The following is a 19,083-nucleotide window of genomic DNA, read 5'->3' as shown; positions in this document are numbered from 1 at the left end:
TGAGGAAAAGAAAAATAAACAGAATTGGATACAAAAATACATGCAAAATAAGCTACCTGAAATATAGGCATAACAATGAACCAAAAAGTACTATTTATTGTATTTAAAGAATACTGTACAACCATTATTACAATTAGAATTAGATTTTGAAAAATCACCAACACTTTATTTGAGACGGTGCTTATTTGGCACAGGTGTTTAATACAGCATTTAGTTTACAGAGCAGCAGAAGTCAAATGACATTAGAAACCACAGAAACATTACCCATCTAACAGCAGATATATTACCTGGGGTCTCGCAGTTAGTGCCAGTAAATCCACTCGCACACTGGCAAACATAACCACCACTATTTGTGGGGAGACACTGGCCACCATTTTGACACGGAAATAATGCGCAAGATCCTAAAGAAAAAAATAAGAAATAAAAAAGATTGGAAAGAATGAGAATCTAATAAACTAAAAACATGAAAGGAAAAGTTAATGAACAGAAATGAATACAAAAATACATGCAAAATAAGCTACCAACAATATAGGCATAACAATGATCTAATAAATACTATTTATAGCATTGCAAGAATATTGTACAATCACTAATACATTTAGAATTATATTTTGAAAAATCACCAACAAAAATACCAACTAAAGTATTTATGCATAAAATTATTAGAATAACAGTTATTGAAAAAAAAAATCAATACTACAGTATATATCTATTATTAATACTGACATGTGCTTTTCTCACAAATGCCACAGCATTTGAGAGCTGTGCTTAACGGAAAAAACAAGTCTGGTGACAGTCTTAACTGAGAGGGCGCTTATTTGATTAAGTTGCTTAATAAAACATTTTATAGTGTACAGAGCAGCAAAGGTCAAATGACACTAGAAACAATAGGAACATTACCCATCTAAGAGCTGATATACTACCTGGGGTCTCGCAGTTAGTGCCAGTATAGCCACTAAGGCACTGACAAAAGTAATCGCCGTTATTAAATCCGGTGAAGCATGTGCCACCATTTTGACAAGGTTGCGTATTGCAAGGTCCAAGATTACCTCCTAAAGGAAAATAACAAGTAAAAATGAAAGGAAATGAAGAGAAGTTAATCAATAAAAAATGAATGGAAAAGTTAGTAAAAAACAATTGTACAACACAAAATAAGGTGCAAGACTGTTTATATTATTGAAAGACTACAGTATTGTACAGCAGGAGAGGGCATAAAAGTTGGTCAGATAGAGTTGCTTAATAAAACACAGCAGTGTCAAATGACACTAGGAACGACAGAAACATTATCCATCTAACAGTAGATATACTACCTGGGGTCTCGCAGTTAGTGCCCGTAAATCCATTCACACACTGGCAAACATAACCACTAGTTGTGGGGAGACACTGGCCACCATTTTGACATGGAAATAATGCGCAAGATCCTAAAAGAAAAAAAAAACATAAAGAAGAATTAAAAGGATGAAAATCTAACAAACTAAAAAAATAAAAGGAAAAGAAAAATAAACAGAATTGGATACCAAAATACATGCAAAATAAGCTACCTGAAATATAGGCATAACAATGAACCAAAAAGTACAAATAGTATTTAAAGAATATTGTACAACCATTATTACATTTAGAATAATATGTTGGAAAATCACTAACACTTTATTTGAGAGGGTACTTATTTGGCACAGGTGTTTAATAGAGCAATTATAATTTACAGAGCAGCAAAAGTCAAATGACACTAGAAACAACAGAAACATTACCCATCTAAGAGCAGATATACTACCTGGGGTCTCGCAGTTAGTGCCCGTAAATCCATTCACACACTGGCAAACATAACCACTAGTTGTGGAGACACACTGACCACCATTTTGACACGGAAATAATATGCAAAATCCTAAAGGAAAAAATATGAAAGAAGAATGGAAAGGATAACAATCTAATAAACTGAAAAAATGAAAGAAAAGGAAAAATCAACAGAATGGGATACAAAAATACATGCAAATTATTAGCTACCTGAAATACAAGCAAAACAATGAACCAAAAAGTACTATTTATAGTATTGAAAAAATATGGTATAGTCACTAAAACATTTAGAATTATATCTTGAAAAATCACCAACAAAAAGACCAACTATTTATCCATAAAATGAAATTAGAATAAGCTATTGAAAATAAATTAATAGTATATAGCTAACAGTAACATGTACATTTCTAATCAATGCTGCAGCATTTTAGAGCAGCGTATAACGCAAATATCAAGTCTGGCGACAGGCTTAACCGAGACAGTGCCTATTTGATTGAAGTGCAAAACATTTTATAGTGTACAGAGCAGCAAAGGTCAAATGAAACAATAGGAACATTACCAATCTATCAGATATACTACCTGGGGTCTCACAGTTAGTGCCAGTATAGCCACTAAGGCACTGGCAAACGTAATTGCCGTTATTAAACCCGGTGAAACATGTGCCACCATTTTGACATGGTTGCGAATCGCAAGATCCAAGATTACCTCCTAAAGGAAAATAACAAGTAAAAATGATAGGAAAGGAAGAGAAGTTAATCAATAAAGAAATGAAAGGAAAAGTTTTGAATTGTACGACACAAAATAAGGTGCAAGACTGTTTATATTATTGAAAGGCTATTGTACAGCAGGGGTGGGAAGAAAAGTGGGTCAGATGGCCAAAATGAAATTTGGATTTTACACTGAGGGCTGACCCAAACCTTGATGTTTCCCAAAACATGTATGCACTGCTTTTAAACCACTTTATGCTCCGTTTTTAATAACTTTTTACAGGTCGGGCCATAAAAAACAATGTGTTTTGTATCCAAAAATTGTTGGCGGGCCGCACACTGATTTTAAATAATTTTTGTGGGCCACATCAAAATTACCATCAGGCCGCATCTGGCCTGTAGGCCGCACTTTTCCCACCTGTGCTGGACAATGTAACACTGATGACATTCAAAAAATTAAGTAACAAAAATACCAATTATGATAAACGAAGAACTGAAAGGAAAAGTTATTGACCAAGATAATATAACACTGACAACTGATATTATAATAAAAATTAAATGATAGGATAAAAAAAATACACTAATAATCATAACAAAAATTAGGTAACAGCAGCACACCATAATGACAACAATGACGACGACAACAACGACAACAATCACAATGTAAAGAAGATAAAAAAAAAATCAAAGGAATTAAAACTTGAAAATTATGTGAAAATCTACTGAGCTTGTAAACTTAACTACTGTAATCTAGCCAACACTAATTGGAAAGTCAAACATGGTACAGAAAATTTTAGCTATATAATTCCAGTCACTCAAACCTGTTTCGCAGTTAGTCCCAGAGAAACCATTTGTACACAAACAGCTGTAACTTGATTGGTCATTCGGTTGTTGTTGACATATTCCTCCATTTTGACACGGGGATGGGTCACATGAGTCCACTATATTAGCTACAGTACAAGCATGAAAATGTATTTTAGGAGGAATTATAGAAAAACCAGAGCAGTCATTCCATAAAGTCCATACTCTGCCTTGTCTTTAAATCAAAATATTAAATAAAAAACAAACTCCAAGAAATAGTTTTTCTTTGAAGCTGACCTTTTACATTTTTTCACCAATCCATCCATTATCTATTCGTGAGTCGTCATCCATCTCTTTGGTTAAATCTCATTAAAAAAAATTTCTTTTTCATTCCTGCCAGCTAGCTCTTTTCAAGTTCCAGTTTTCCAAGTTCTAAGATGGCCGAGACTCAACGGCCGGTGCTTGACAGGGTACATTTTCACAGATCCCTGATCAGCAACGAGGGGTTATCCCCATACTGCGGTTTTGGTACTGGCTTGGGGTTCTTCCCTTGTTTTTCTAGTGTTTTTCACTAGTACTACTGCTGTAGTGCAGCACTCAAGTCTTATACTAGTTTTTGCATAAACTGTGATCTTGGCCTGTATTTTTTACCCCACAGTTTAAAGCCAGGCTTCGCAGAAAATAAAATGGTTTATTTTAAGACAACGAAAAGGGTATTTCACTAAAAACTAGGGAACAGTTAATAAGATACAGATTTTTGAATATTTAAAAACTGGGAGGAAAGGTGGAAAAGGGTAGAAAATGGTAGTTGGACCTTCCCAGCCCCCCAATTTTTTAATATTCAAAAATCCCTTCCAAATTTTTTCGTCAAACACCCTTTTTGTGTCTTAGAGAAACCAGTTGTACAACAACAAATTTTTTCCCATCAGAGCGTGGCTTTAATCCTCCCTACGTATTATTCTATATTTTTTGATAAATAATAATAATCCGGCATGCAAGTTATATCATTTACCAAGAAAGAGAATAGGAAATTAGCCTGAACAAATAATTTTGTACTCTTTCCTCTTTAAAACTAACGCTACATAAACAAATACAAAACTTAAACATACAGTAAAGTTACAAACTACAAATTGATAAATAATCAGAAGACAAAGGTAAATAAACAATCAGATAAAAAAAAAATAAACAAACATAAACAGTTAATAAATAGTCAATACATTGAAATATAGTGCTTGGTTAGAGCAGATGATGATGATTAATTCATAATGATATAGTTCTAGTAAATTCAATAAAAACACTGTAAGTACCATAAAATATTTTTTTTAATGCAGATGTATTTGAGTAGAGCACTGATTTTAAGATAGTTTAAGCTACATTCACACCAAAGCCCGGATCTATTCTGGTGCCCATACAAAAAATAGTCAAAAATGGGTTCAGTGGTAAGGAATAGGACCGATCACATCAAATTTGTACAATTTCCAATCCGGACTCCGGATCCAGAGCGATGGCTCTGTGAGCCCTTTGTATCGTGAAATCGTACATTTGTTTTTCGTTAGACCAATCAGTAATAAGTTTGGTTGGTTCAAACGCATAAGTACTTGACATTGAATAACTGTGTTCCGTGCGCGATGTGAAAGCAGCATTCAAAAACTCATTAATTTGTCCAGGCTCCGGACTGGATCCGGGCTTGATGTGAACATAGCTTTATCATGGAAAATATTCCCAACATACTGTGAGATATTCCATGGTTTAAATTTTAGTCTAGCTGAATATAGGTTTCAAGAATATTAAAAACTGATAAAGAAGTCAAATGGGGATGGTGAGGTGGTCGTAGTGGCAGTGGATAGAGGTCATTGTGTACCAGTGGTGGTGATGGGGGTTATGGTAATGATGGTAGTGGTGGTGTTGGTGCTAGGTTGGCATTATGAAAGTATGTCAATGAGGGATGGGGTGGTAGAAACAGTAGAATGGCCTACAGTAATAATAGTTGAATTAGGCAGTTATGTGACAGCATAATATCATTACAAAACACTATAAAATAAGCATACAATTACGCACACATGTAACAAAAAGGCCCAATTGTTACCTTGTTCACAGTGTCTGCCTGAATAACCACGCAAACAAAGGCATATGTATGATCCACTGTCGAGATTCATGCAAACACCCTGATACAGACAAGGTAGATAGTCACATGGCAGTGTTTTCCCCGATGCTATGTATTAACATTCAGTGATTGCATAGACAGTAAAAAGAAGGGTTAGAAAAGAAGTGAAAAAGAATGATTGAAGAATTATTAATGAAGGTGAATGAAAAAGTAGATTAGGTATTATCACGTGATAGTTATACACTTGTTTCTCAGCCAAAGAAAATTAAATCTGCCCACTTTGGCACAACATCATATTTGGCAAAGACAAGACAAACCAGTTATTAATACAGGGTTAAAGAATAGAATGAGAGCTATAAAATGGTAAAAGAATCATTTAAATCGGACATTTTGTTATGAAGTTACAGGAGTTTAAACATACAGCTGTTTAAAGAACAATATTTGAGAAATCAGCCTTTAAAGTTTATGATTTCTAGCATTTCTTGGGCAGAAACCATCACCAAATCATAAAAAGAATTGTTGTTTTAACATTGGAAATGGGAAAAATAACACCATAGCATGATATATAGATAATATAAAGGTTAGATTAGTGCAATAAAATAGATTTCCAAAATTTTGAAAAACCAGCATGTTTTGGCCATTATCTCCAAAAAATAATTTGCAACAAGTGACTGCTTTGGCTTGTCTTTGCCACATATGTGTATGAAATTCTATCTTAACACTACCAGATATATTAGTATGAAGTGACAATAATGGACCTCGACTTGATAGTCACTTTGTAATTATTCATCCTCTTTTTCTTTAATTTTGTTTCTTGTTACTATTGTGTCTGATGTTTGATTGTACGATTACAATATATGACTTAAGAAAAAAAAATTAATATTCATATCTATGTTGACATGTTTTAATCTAGTAATTAGCTCATTCCTAGTAATACAACCTATAATACAACCTAGAGCGTCTAAAACAGAATAATTATTGTATAATGATTATTAGCGTTATCATTGCCGTTGTTGTAGTTATCAATGTTGTCATCGGCATCATCATCACTATTCACAAAATATTACATGCCTAATCACGGGAAAGGAATGGGTTTTCATTGAACCCATCATTATTTACATGACAAATAATATATAAAAAAGGGACCACAAAAAAGAAAAACTTCCAGTACACTATATGTGTTTTTTTTAGTCAAAACCACTGGTTGATTGTCAAAAACCATATTATTATACATGGTGTACCAAAAGATTAATTAATTCATTTTAAAAAGAACAACTAACATTTTAAAAATTCAGAAAGAGGGGGGGGGGGGGGGGGTTAATCTTAGTCATTAAATACATTCAACATTCTATATTCTTAGTCTACAACAACCCTTAATTTCTCATGTTGAAACAAAGAAAAAAAATATATCCTAGGCCTACCTGATGCACATGTTGGGCCTGAGTAGCCAGAAGAGCACGTGCAAAAATATCCCCCAGAAGGTAAGTTAAAACAAGTGGCTCCATTTAAACATGGTGATGTTGCACAAGGTAGCTGTGGTGCCACAGTGTTAATAGCTGTGGCAAAATGTATGAATTAATATGTGTAGTCATGTGTAGTTAATTAAAGTGAAAGTCAGAAAGAGAAAAAAAAACAAAATAGAGTGCCAACATACATTAATCTTCAAACAAATATCCTTTCCAGACTATCAAATTTTATTCGACAAACACATGTGACATTCCTAAATATGGTCATGATGACATCACATCATGACCATATATAGGCACATCATGACTATATATGGGCAAGCAACAGTTAAAAAAAAAAAAAAAATTTGATAATGTGGACAGGGCCTTAAGCTCTGTTCACACTAAATTTATCATTATGGGAATGGTGATGTCATATCACACCCATATATGGGCATGATCATGTCATAATATATTGGTAAATCACACAAATTTGCCATATTAAGACTTGATAGTGTGGAGTAAGATTTATCAGAGTTCATTCACCTCAAAATTGGTTGCTACATATACACAGCCACTTCATAAGAATCCTGAGCTTTCGATTCACGACGGTGGGCAATGGGTACGGAGAGCTTCCTGACCGTAACAAATGCCTCCCGTCCTGTTGTGAAAACATGTTTCAATCATTCTACCCATTGCATGACGGTGGCTCATACACAAACGCCCTCAAGTTAATGTCGAATGACTTGCAAACTTTTTCTTAGCCTAGCGTGGTACGCGATCTAAGGAACTGAGAATGCCAAATTTACGTGTAGTTTGTGAAAACATTGAAAATGCGTATTTATATGGCTTTCTTGATGATGCAGAATTTGTGTTTTTATATGAAATAAATACGTCAAGAAATTCAGATTTCCAGCACAACTATGCCCCATTTGATTTAAACGGATACAATGATGACGAGTGTAACAGTTATTTTAGGTAAGGAGAGGCTGCTTGCACAGAAAGCTGAAAGGTTTAGGCCCAGGTTTCGTCTGTCATGCATCACACACAATTTAAACATTCCCTGGTTCCCGGTGCATTGCTTCCCGAAGATACATTTTTGTACCATTTTACCGTCCTCTCCTGTCTACCGTCATGGATCGAAAGCTCACTAATAATAACAATAAGTGTACAGTAAACACTAATAACAATAAGTGTACAGTAAACACTAATAACAATAAGTGTACAGTAAACACTAATAACAATAAGTGTACAGTAAACACTAATAACAATAAGTGTACAGTAAACAATATTGATGCTGCCTTATGTGCCAGAAGGCACAACAGGCAGAAGTAAGTAAGCAAGTAAACAACATTGATGGAAAACAAATCACGCTCAAATAGTTATCATTTTTTACCTGTTTCACATTTATTCCCGGTGTACGTAGATGGGCATCGACACATGTAACTACTAAATGATGTTATTATGCAAGTTCCTCCATTCATACATTCATTGATAGCACATGGTGATGAAGCTTTGAAGAAAGAAACAAAAAACATAACAGTTTTGACATTTTTGAAATTTTAAATGGCTAAACAATGGCGACACAAAGACACATTACTGACTTTTTCGTAAAAAGAAAAAAATCCAGATTAAAGGAATAAAATTAAAATCTTTTATTAATTATTAAATATAATATATTATATATACTGTAGCACGATGAGTTCCGGGATCCTTCTTACCAGGAGGAAGAGTACCTGTCGGGAAGGGAAGTTGTTTTAATCAATAAAACAAAATTTAAACAAATTAAAAATATAAATTTAAAAAATAACTGAAATACATTTGTGTAGCGTAATGGTGGCTCTCGAAGTATAAACACCAGATTTTATCAATGGATCCTGTCAATGATGACCATGTGTCTTCCGAAGATGACGGCTACTACAACAATAGTAACAGTATAACAGAATTAATCTTATTACAAAATAATTTTTTAAGCACATTAATTTCTTTATACAAAACTTTTAAATCAACAATATCAACTATCCACAATATGAAATTAACTAATCTTAAACAAAATAAGTATGGTACTGTATTTCCGATACTTACTGTAAATAAAATACTTATCAAAAAATGCCTTCTTTACCTTGGACCCCTCCACGTGTCTATACCTACACCTGTAATACCTGTCCATACCTACACCACTATACCAATACTTGTCTATTCCTACATCTGTTTGCACAACCTAGGACCTATGCACACACATATGTCTGCACATACCTACTAGGACCTACCCCATTCATGTCTACACCTGTTCAAAAATAAATGGTAGACCAACCACACTGACACTTATGGCTACGTTCAGACTTGGAGATAAGCCAGGATTAAGTTAAGCCCGGCTTAACATTGCTGGGCGTTCTAGCGGGTTTAGCCAGGCGAGAATTTGCATAATAATGAACCATAACCAGGAAACGTGTTTCCAAACATTGCTCCTCGCAAAACGTGCGCTCGCTCACAGCGTATGTAATTGAATTCTGATTGGACATTTTGTTACCCGGAAGTCAATGCCAGACCCCTGCAACGATTAAAGCCCGGCTTAGAAAAGTTAAACACGGTGGCGCGCCAGGCCTAGTTACTACAGGAACACAGTCCGGCTTGAGATAATCCACCTAGTTCAGACTGGCAGGTGGATAAACCCAGTGAGTTGAGCCGGGTTTATCCACCCAGTCTGAAGTAGGCCTATGTTTACACACTTGTCCACACCTACACAATCAATACCTACAGTTCTCTAAAAATTCCTGTCCAATTCATAATCTTGTTAATACAGTAATAAGAACTGTCCACACCTACTGTACACCTGTTCATACCAGCACCTTTCTATACCTACCCTACCCACACTTACAACTGGGTTCATACCACTGATCTCTACTATAATACCTGGACTGTTAAAAGCGCAAGCAAAGTCACATTGTTATAGTGACGTGCATTACTAACAATCAACTTTACTTGCGCTTTTTCAAACTGCATAAACATTCGTGTTGAGTGGTTAGATGATTTGAAAAAAAAAATCATTACCTTAATTTAAATGTATTATTAAAAAGTACTGCTAAAATTGTTATTTTCAAAAATAATTTAAACAAATGCCAAAAGAAACTTGTCTTAGGCCTCCCAACATGGCGTCTGTGGCTTCAATAAAACCAGCCAATGAGCAATCCAGCTATTATAATAGAGATCAGTGGTTCACACACCTGTTGCCTCCTACATACCTGTTCACAAAACTTGTCAGCATACACCTTTCCAAACCTACACCTGTCTAAGCTTCACCCCTGTCAAAGCCTATGTCTGCTAATGCTAGGTGAGACAATGGACAAGATGGGCAAATATGACAGGCCGTGATTTGCTGTGGATGCCAGCGCAGTTTTTTTAAACTGTAAAAAAATTTACCTTGGCAGTCACTATGTGGATGAGAAACCTAGTAGGCCATAGTAAAATGGGTTGAATGCAACCAAACTTGACAGTAAGTAACAAAACTTGGAGGTGGTCCGTAGTGGGACGGGAAGCATAAATAGGTAAAACACAACAATTAAAACTACAAGAAGCAATCGACAAAGACCAAGCTATGATAGAAAAAAACGAGCAAATCTTGAATACGGTGAAAAAATGGCTGCCGTCGCCACCGGGAACATAATGTAAACCCAGCATAACACCTAAACCTGTTGCACATTCCTGTACAAACTTATATACACACCTGTTTGGCAGTTTGTACCAGTAAAACCCATCGCACATTCACAGAAATATCCATCACCATTATTACTGGTAAAGCATGTACCACTGTTAAGGCAGGGGCTGTTACTGCAAGTTTGTCCTATATTCGTTTTAAGTTAGAAAGGTTAATAGGCAAAAGAAAAAAAATAATACCAGTCATGTTAAGCAACATCGTATATTAAAGCAAATACCATATATTCTCACGTATAAAGCAATCTGTGACAAATAAGATGACCCCCAGTTTCATTGTTAGGATTCCTACTTTTTGCTGCTCTTTGGATTGGATTGGATATATTCGGTGTAAACACCAAGGATAGCCCACGAAAGTCTAGAAGAGGACTTATTTCCAGTGGGGTTGTTCTGGTAGTGATTGGGCAGTACACTGGGAGACAATCCCCTACTCTTTTCCGAAGAGTGTACTGCGTTTTTTAACGTGCACATGAGCCACAAATGCACACGGGACCAACGGCTTAAACATCTCATCCGAAAGACGGTGCGCTAATTGTACTTGTGTTTCAGCCCTCCAGCTGAAACACAAGGAGAGGCAACGATAGGAATTAAACCAAGGGCCTAGAGATCTCCACGGTTCAGCGCACACACAGTGGCTGCCTAAGATTAGCCGACTGAGCTAAGCTGCTCTTCTAGTCTTTATGGTACTGATACTGCATTTAGATGGCTTAAAATGGAGCCAAATACAGGGCTAATCTTAAAAATAATAACATTTTATGGGATTGTAAATGTTCATTAAAATATTAATTCCTCACATTTAAAATTTGCTTTCATTCATACTAACAGTTATTAGCTTCATTTCATTAGTAAACTTCCGTGCTATGGATGATAAGATGAACATAATTTAAAGATAAAAAATTTGTATGTGTTGCGCCGATACGATGCCCTATTTTTTCGATCATATTTTGCTATTTAAGCCTCGTGTTATATGTGAGAATATAAGGTATATCTATTATGAGATACATAAAACATACAAGATTCAATAAGCACTATTATCTGTACCAATGCGATTCAATAATTGTCTAATGCTCCAATAAAACCATTTTGCTACGTACTTCACTGTTTTGCATTTGTTTATAACTATTGTATATTGTAATCAGCATTATATTGAAGCGCATTAAAGCCGGGCACTCACTCCATCGTACCGCCATCGTACATCAAAACCAACTCCGTTCCCTGTGAGCGCTAGACACGATGCCGTCTAGTGATTGCTAGTTGCAACGGATCATCATTGAATATGATCCATTATGCGTGCGCCGTTCCATTGCATTCTCCATAGAATCGCGTCGGTTGTCGGGCGGAGTGAGTGTCCGGTGTTATAATTGCGAATTAAATACCTACCTGTTTCACAGTTTTTTCCTGTGAAACCTGTCTGACAATCACAGAAATACCCAACACCACTATTACTACTAGTAAAGCATGTGCCTCCATTAAGACAGGTGTTAACAGTGCAGCCATCAGCTTCAGCTAGCATACAAAAATAATAAAAGCAAGCAAAGTAATGAAACATAAAGCACAATAGCAATATTAGTAGCCAGTAATTAATGTATACTTTGCTGACCAGAGTGGCGGATCCAGGAATTCGAAATAGAGGGGGCCTGGGGAGGTACTTTCACAGATGGAGGATCTACTGTATACCACCTCAGGCCCAACATGTTTGTGATTATGGCACCTCTAGATGGCTGGAATTTAAAATTTAAATATAATGCTATTCATATATTCACTTTAAAAAAAGTTTTGAACAATTTGTGGAGGGGGGCTGGGCCCAGCCACCAGCCCACACCCCCCAATACAATTCGTTCCCCCCCCCCCCCCCCCCCCCCCAACTTGAATCTGCCACTGCTGACACACAAACACATGCATTATTATAATACTGCATTTAATATCCTTGTGTATAACAGGGATTTTGCATATTATAAGCCATGTTGAAATGACTATCAGGAACTGATAAATTGAGATATAATTAAAATATAATTGTATATGCATGATGATGTACAGTGGTATGTGTTTTGGAATTTCTGAATAAATCTATGAATGAATAAAATAGGAATGAAAAAGAGAATTTACAAATATCAATTGCAATTCCCAAGCTAACAATATTAAGTTATAAGAACGTTATACAGTAATAACAATACAGTTTGGTGCTAAAAACGCTATTTTGCAGAACCGTATGTCAGACCTGCCAACCCTTGGGTCATGAAAATCTGGAAATTTTTTTAAGAATCATAAAAAAATCTGGAGGTTTCCATAATTACCCAAAAGATGATGCAAGATACCAAGAAAGTCACGTCACTACGAATCATTGCCCGTTTGGTAGCGAAATTTGAATTGAAAATTACTGCTTGTTTATTGCACTGCGAATCAAGCAGGCGGCGACTACATTGGATAATAACGATCAAATCAATCAAATTATGCATAAATCGGAGTATTTTTGGGGAGGGGGATGGCCTGTGAAATCGGGTGAAAATTACATTCGATAGGGAGAACTGGAGATTTGTTTAAATATGGGGTGACACCCGACAGGATCAGGTGAGTTGGCAGGTCTGATATGTATGTACTTATAACCTAATTTCACAACGTTTGAATGTTCTTACAACGTTGTGTGAATGTTAGTTTGTGTCATACATAACCACAACATTTGCGAACGTTATAAGAACGTTTTGTGTTTGCTGGGTCAAGTCTGTAAATGTATTAGTATAATTAACTGAATTTCATTCATATTATTAAGTGTGTATATTTCAATTTTTTTTTTTTACAACCTATGTTGATAATGATTAGGAGTGCCTGTCTGAAGATGTTATGTTTCTATCAAAATACCAGTCCTACAGCATAACCTACCTGTTTCACAGTTTGACCCTGTGAAACTTGTTGGACATTCACAGAAATACCCATTACCATTGGTACTACTACTACTACTAGTAAAGCAAGTGCCTCCATTAAGACAGGGGTTATTGATGCAACCATTATTAGCTTCTTCAGACAGTTTCAGGCACATATAAGCAGGGAAAAATAAAAAATTGTAAAAGAACATTCCAAGCGACAAAACAAGACATTATTTACTATTATTAATAAAAAAGCAAACAAAGCAAAAAGGAATTGTAATTAAAATGAATACTTACCGCACTATTTACATTTTCTGTTGCTATTGGGGCTTAGTACATGAGTTTCGACATAGGCCTAGGCTAGGCCTACGTGTGTATTTGGTATCAAGAAGAACAGTCACATAGGAGTACTGTAGCAGCCATGGATAGCACTAAGTAAGTAGAGCTAGGATGCGGACGAGTAGGCCTAAGCCTACCTAAAAAGGGAAGCCTATTATTATTAAAATAATGGAGTGAACTGGCTTAGACCTATGTATGTCCCCTCCACATGACTACATATTAAAGACTAGGCCGACTGTACAGGCAATGTAAGCAAGTTATATAAATAGGTACAGGCCATCGTCTTCTATTATGACTCATGAGGTTACATTTCCGTATTCACCACAAGTCCCAAGTTGAATCCACGCGGTAAAACGTTGTTATTGAATAAGTAATAAGTTTTTAACCACTGTGATTGGCTATCCAGTACTGGGACGGACTAGTGGGCGTGACTAATAGGAAACTTTCCAAGCATTCGTTGGACATGATATAAATATCCGGTTTTATAAATTATTATTAAATTATACTGCAAGTATTCATAAAGAAAAGCTTATTTCCAAAGATTGAGTCTGAATTAACAATAGCTAATAACAATTATTTAACATAAATAATCAATTAAGCAAGTATACTGAGTCGACTAATAAATATGAAAAGATAGTTATTAATTACCTGTATAGCATAAAAGTAAGTTAATTACATAACGTTTGAATAAGTCTTGTACGTGATCTCATTGATTCAACGATTCAGTTGAATTTTTTAACAATTGTAAGCTAACCAAATTGATATGCACTAAACCTATTAGCCACGTATGCTGCAGAAAAGACTTTTAAATTTTTTTTTAAATTTCGCTGTAGACATAACCATTTACTTCTAAATTAATTATATAACACCATAATGTGTCTCTGAAATCGACTGCAGGGCATATCGTATTATATCCAGTGGTGGATTAAAGAGGGGGAAGGGGTGGCTGTCGGCCCGGGACCCCACAAAATTTGTTAAAAAAATAAAAAATGGAGGTAAAGAGAAAATTATATTCACAATTTAAAGTCTGCCAGTACCATTTCCGGCCATCCAGACGTGTCATAATCATACATTTTCTCAGCCCCACCAGGGCAACAGCATAATGTGTCTCTGAAATCGACTGTAGGACATATTATATTATACCCAATGGCGGATTAAAGAGGGAGGGGGAACTACAAAATTTGTCGAATTATTTTTTAAATGGAGATTAAAAGAAAATTATATTCACAATTTTATGTCTGTGTGAGTGCTATTTATGGGAACAATATGCTTTTCCCTAAAATACATAATCTTTATTTATCACCAGGAGATACACCCCCGTACCAAAGTTACTATTACATGATTTTATATAGAGGGAATATACAGCAATTTACTCAGTACTTTATCACACTCATTAATAGGTACATGCATTGAAGTGTACCAAAAGTTTGAGGACAAAATAAAATTTCGACTGCTGAGCTTTGTGTCTATTAACATCAAGATGTTTTCTTTATAAACAGTATACTATTATCATTAGTTGATGTCAACACCGTCCAAGGTGACACAGCGCATGCTACGCATAGTACTGAGCAATCATGTATACATTACTGGATTTGGATGAATGCAGAAATTAAAAGGAATAGAGATTGCGACTCTCGGTTCGTGATTCGCGTGTCAATCGAGAATCGAACATGAGAGGAACAGATAATCCAATCCAGCTTACAGTAGCAACATTTTCAAGCATCTACCCACACCAGTGAGTGGGATAGACTAGAAAAACGAAACAAATATTAAATTTATAAAAAAAATCAAAGCAAAACAAAAGAAACAAAAACATGAAAATGAAAGCTAAGAAACAAACTAAAAATATTCTCGTTTCATAAGGTTGAAGATCAACTTATTGATAAGCCAAAGTTCTCCATAGATAAAATCAAAATATTCCTTAGAAAAACCACATCGTGATGGTCCTAACATATTTAACGCATTAAACGTAGGCTTACCACGGTGATTTCCTTCGTATCTGTCAAAATTAAATTATACTCTATCACTTAAGTATAATTAAAAATCTTCCGAAAGCTCGGTTCACAACTAGAGAAATTTAGACCCGTTTTGGTGCTCTCAACGCTGCAAACGCAAGAAATATTAATAAGCCAATTCGTAGTTTGAACTGCGCATGTCTGTAGGTCAATCGACGTAATCAAACATACACGCATCATAAGTTTACGTTGATTGACCTTGGATCAATCAATCAATCCGATGGATTTATAAGGCGCATAATACAGCAACACGTGCAAGAGAAGAAATTGTCTTATTCGGTAATATCTCGCCCTTGTGTCAATGCCTCCAAATAGCTCTAGTGTAAACGCCTCTAAATAGCTCTAGTGTAAACGCCTCTAAATAGCTCTATAGTCAGGGGTGCGCCAGGGGGGGGGGAAGGACCCCGTCGGGGAGACCTCCCCCCCCCCCCCCCCCCGCGGAGAAATAGCACAATTCGTCGGGGAGAAAAAAAATACACGTATTTTCTACATATTAATAGACTCTAAAATCGATTAAATAAGCCTTTTAAACCCCTAAATTGTCAAAATTTTCGAGGACTTCGCCCCAGGACCACTTTCGAGAACTTTTAATCGAAACTCGACCACGCCCACTTTCTTTCGTCGGGAAAATCTGACCCCTCGTCGGGGCATCGCCCCCCTGTCGGGGACCTCGGTACCCCCGTCGGGCAAATCCTGGCGCCACCCCCATGGCTCTAGTGTGAACGTCTCTAAAATAGCTCTAGTGTGAACGCCTCTAAATAGCTCTAGTGCGAACGTTTCTAAATGGATATTGTTTGAACGTTTCTAAATAGCTCTTGTGTGAACGCATCTAAATAGCTGTTTAACCATCCTTTGTTAACAGCACCAGAGAGTTACATTTTGAAGAAGTCTTGTGTACGCCGCTGTCGCTACAAACACTTTGCCGTATTTGAACATGATTAAAACTCCTAACTTATTAGTATTAGTTTCTAATGATTAACATCAGTCATATTGGCAACTATAAATGAAACTATAATAACTAAATGAAATGAAATGAAGCTAAACAAACGTTAGGCCTAGCCTAAGTGCCATATTCTGCAGAAATGTCAACCCGTACGCATTCGCAGTAATTCTTACGCGCATTCCAATCAAATCATATGGTCTTACGCAAAACACCAGCAAAACTTATGCTTACCCTAAAATTTGAGTAAATTTTGTTTTTGTTTTCAATTTGTAATGAATTTTAATAATGATAATAATAATAATAATTACCCGGTGAAATTCGCAATTTTAATTTATCTGTTAGTTCGTTTAAAAATAAACTTTTAAACTATTTTAATAATTATTTCTTAAATAATTTTGATATTGAAAATGTTTGTAGTTGGTCACCTCGTGTAGATGTTCCTTTTGTAGAGAGTAGTTGTTCTGTTTCTGTACTGTTTTGGGTTGACCAACCTGCATAGGTGTTTAGCACCTGTTTGGTCTTTCCTTGCCATGTTTTTGTAAATTTGTTTGTTGTTTTGTGCTTGGCAGAAATTTGAATAAATAAATAAAAATAAATAAATAATATGTCGCTCTTATATAGCGCTTTATGCACAATGCCTCTAAGCGCTTTACTACCCAGGTCATTGGACCAAACACATATGGAACACATACTCAGCTCCCTGGGGAGAATTCCATAATTATTGCAGCTAGTAATCAGCGCCGCTTGCGTTGGAACCTACCAGGTACCCACTTGCACTCCTGGGTGGAGAGAGGCAACCGTAGATAAAGTGCCTTGCCCAAGGACACAAGCGATTTGCACAGCGAGAGCTTCGAACCCCACCTCGAGGTTGGGAGTCCACACAACCGATAACTGACATCCATTCTACCTCCATGATTTCCAATAACTACTGTATCTGATATCATTATAAACTCACTAATATTGATTAGATATGAAATTTAAGCCAAAGCGTCCAGGGAACATCTGGCCTCTGAGCGGGAGCCCTTTGCGGCCCCCTGGCCCCCAGCCACCGTTTGTGCCTTGGGCACTCATTATGTGTCACCCGATCTTACTCTTTGAAATTTCTCAGGATTGACAGGTATGTATCCTGTAGGCCTACCAGTATACTTCAAAGTAGACTTTAAATAAAGTAAGTTTTTGAGTCTAAATGACTTACAGTATCTGAGATGGATCAGTGTCTATTTTACATGACACTAACATTGGTTTCAGTATAAAAGATATAATATAATTGAAGAAATATTCTACTTTGTACTCTTGTATTGTAAATCTATGTCCACACTCTTAATCCTTATGTGACTAATAAAGGACCTACCTTCTGTTTCTGTGCAAAGGGTTCCCGTGTAACCATCAGCACACTCACAGGTAAAACTGTTGGATTCTGTCGCGGTAACAAAGCAAGTCCCATTATTTGAGCACGGGGATTCCAAACAGACACGTAATGGCGAATCTACAAAACAAAACGAAATCGCATACATTTTAATTGACATGTTTAATGTTCACATTTTGACTAATATTCACGAAGGTTTTCATTGATATTTGTTTATGTTCATGCAATTAAAAAGGGGTTAAGATTAATCTTAAAACCATATTCTTCAATAAAAAAAAAAATAGATTTTGACGTATTTTTTTTTTGGGCGTATACAATAAAGAGACTGAATATATTTGATGAACATTGATATGCATTGACATTTTTAAATTTAGTGTCAAAACAGAGTGGAGGGAGGGGGACACGTGCACCCCCTACTGGAGCCGCGTCTGCAAGACGTCGGGGTAGTCGATATTGTTCCTTCGCCAACGCAAATGCCTCTTTTGTGTTATTTACAATGTTACTTACCTTGATTGCAAAAGGGTCCCATAAAAGCATTGGTACATATACACTCAAATCCACCAGATGGCACTGGGGTACAGGTTCCACCATTCAAGCAAGGTGTTGTTGGCGAACAATCAACTGAAGAAGAACGTCAACCCTCAATTTGAATATTAATCAAATATGATACGTAGTTTTGGGAATATGAAAATTATATCGGTTTATAAGTATATAATTAATATATATATAATATACATATATAGGAAAAACCCAGAAACTGCTGACGGCTGTTAAATCATATATAGTTTAACAGTGTTTACGGCAATCTTGATTTATATTATATGCAATGATTTGTTTCTAGCCGTATTCTGAATGGAGTGTATCTGGAGATGTTTGAATCTGTTCATAACCTCTGTGGTCTAATGGTTATGACGCTCGCCTTGACAGCGAGAGGTCGCAGGTTCGAATTTCGTCGGAGGTATTTTATTACACAATTTCTTTATTCATTTATCTGTAGGAC

General features: G+C 36.0%; 1 protein-coding gene across 1 annotated transcript in view; it reads right to left on the bottom strand.

The window, feature by feature from the left end:
- LOC117105539 overlaps positions 1 to 19,083 on the bottom strand; it is a 108,836-nt gene that overhangs the window by 81,757 nt on the left and 7,996 nt on the right. The window contains exons 4-17 of the mRNA XM_033246705.1: positions 18,591 to 18,704; positions 18,069 to 18,203; positions 13,437 to 13,571; positions 11,940 to 12,065; positions 10,573 to 10,689; positions 8,245 to 8,361; positions 6,825 to 6,959; positions 5,386 to 5,511; positions 3,320 to 3,448; positions 2,371 to 2,499; positions 1,772 to 1,882; positions 1,311 to 1,421; positions 924 to 1,052; positions 288 to 401 (exon numbers count right to left, since the gene is read on the bottom strand). Coding sequence (XP_033102596.1) covers positions 288 to 401; positions 924 to 1,052; positions 1,311 to 1,421; positions 1,772 to 1,882; positions 2,371 to 2,499; positions 3,320 to 3,448; positions 5,386 to 5,511; positions 6,825 to 6,959; positions 8,245 to 8,361; positions 10,573 to 10,689; positions 11,940 to 12,065; positions 13,437 to 13,571; positions 18,069 to 18,203; positions 18,591 to 18,704 — 1,728 coding nt within the window. The remainder of the gene's footprint in view (positions 1 to 287; positions 402 to 923; positions 1,053 to 1,310; positions 1,422 to 1,771; positions 1,883 to 2,370; positions 2,500 to 3,319; positions 3,449 to 5,385; positions 5,512 to 6,824; positions 6,960 to 8,244; positions 8,362 to 10,572; positions 10,690 to 11,939; positions 12,066 to 13,436; positions 13,572 to 18,068; positions 18,204 to 18,590; positions 18,705 to 19,083) is intronic.

The sequence above is a fragment of the Anneissia japonica genome, unplaced genomic scaffold (assembly GCF_011630105.1).
Source record: "Anneissia japonica isolate Jap-2015-1 unplaced genomic scaffold, ASM1163010v1 scaffold2030_len652032_cov178, whole genome shotgun sequence".
Lineage (NCBI taxonomy): Eukaryota > Metazoa > Echinodermata > Crinoidea > Comatulida > Comatulidae > Anneissia > Anneissia japonica.
The sequence above is the reverse complement of the archived record's forward strand: the minus strand, read 5'-3'. Positions and strand labels throughout refer to the sequence as shown.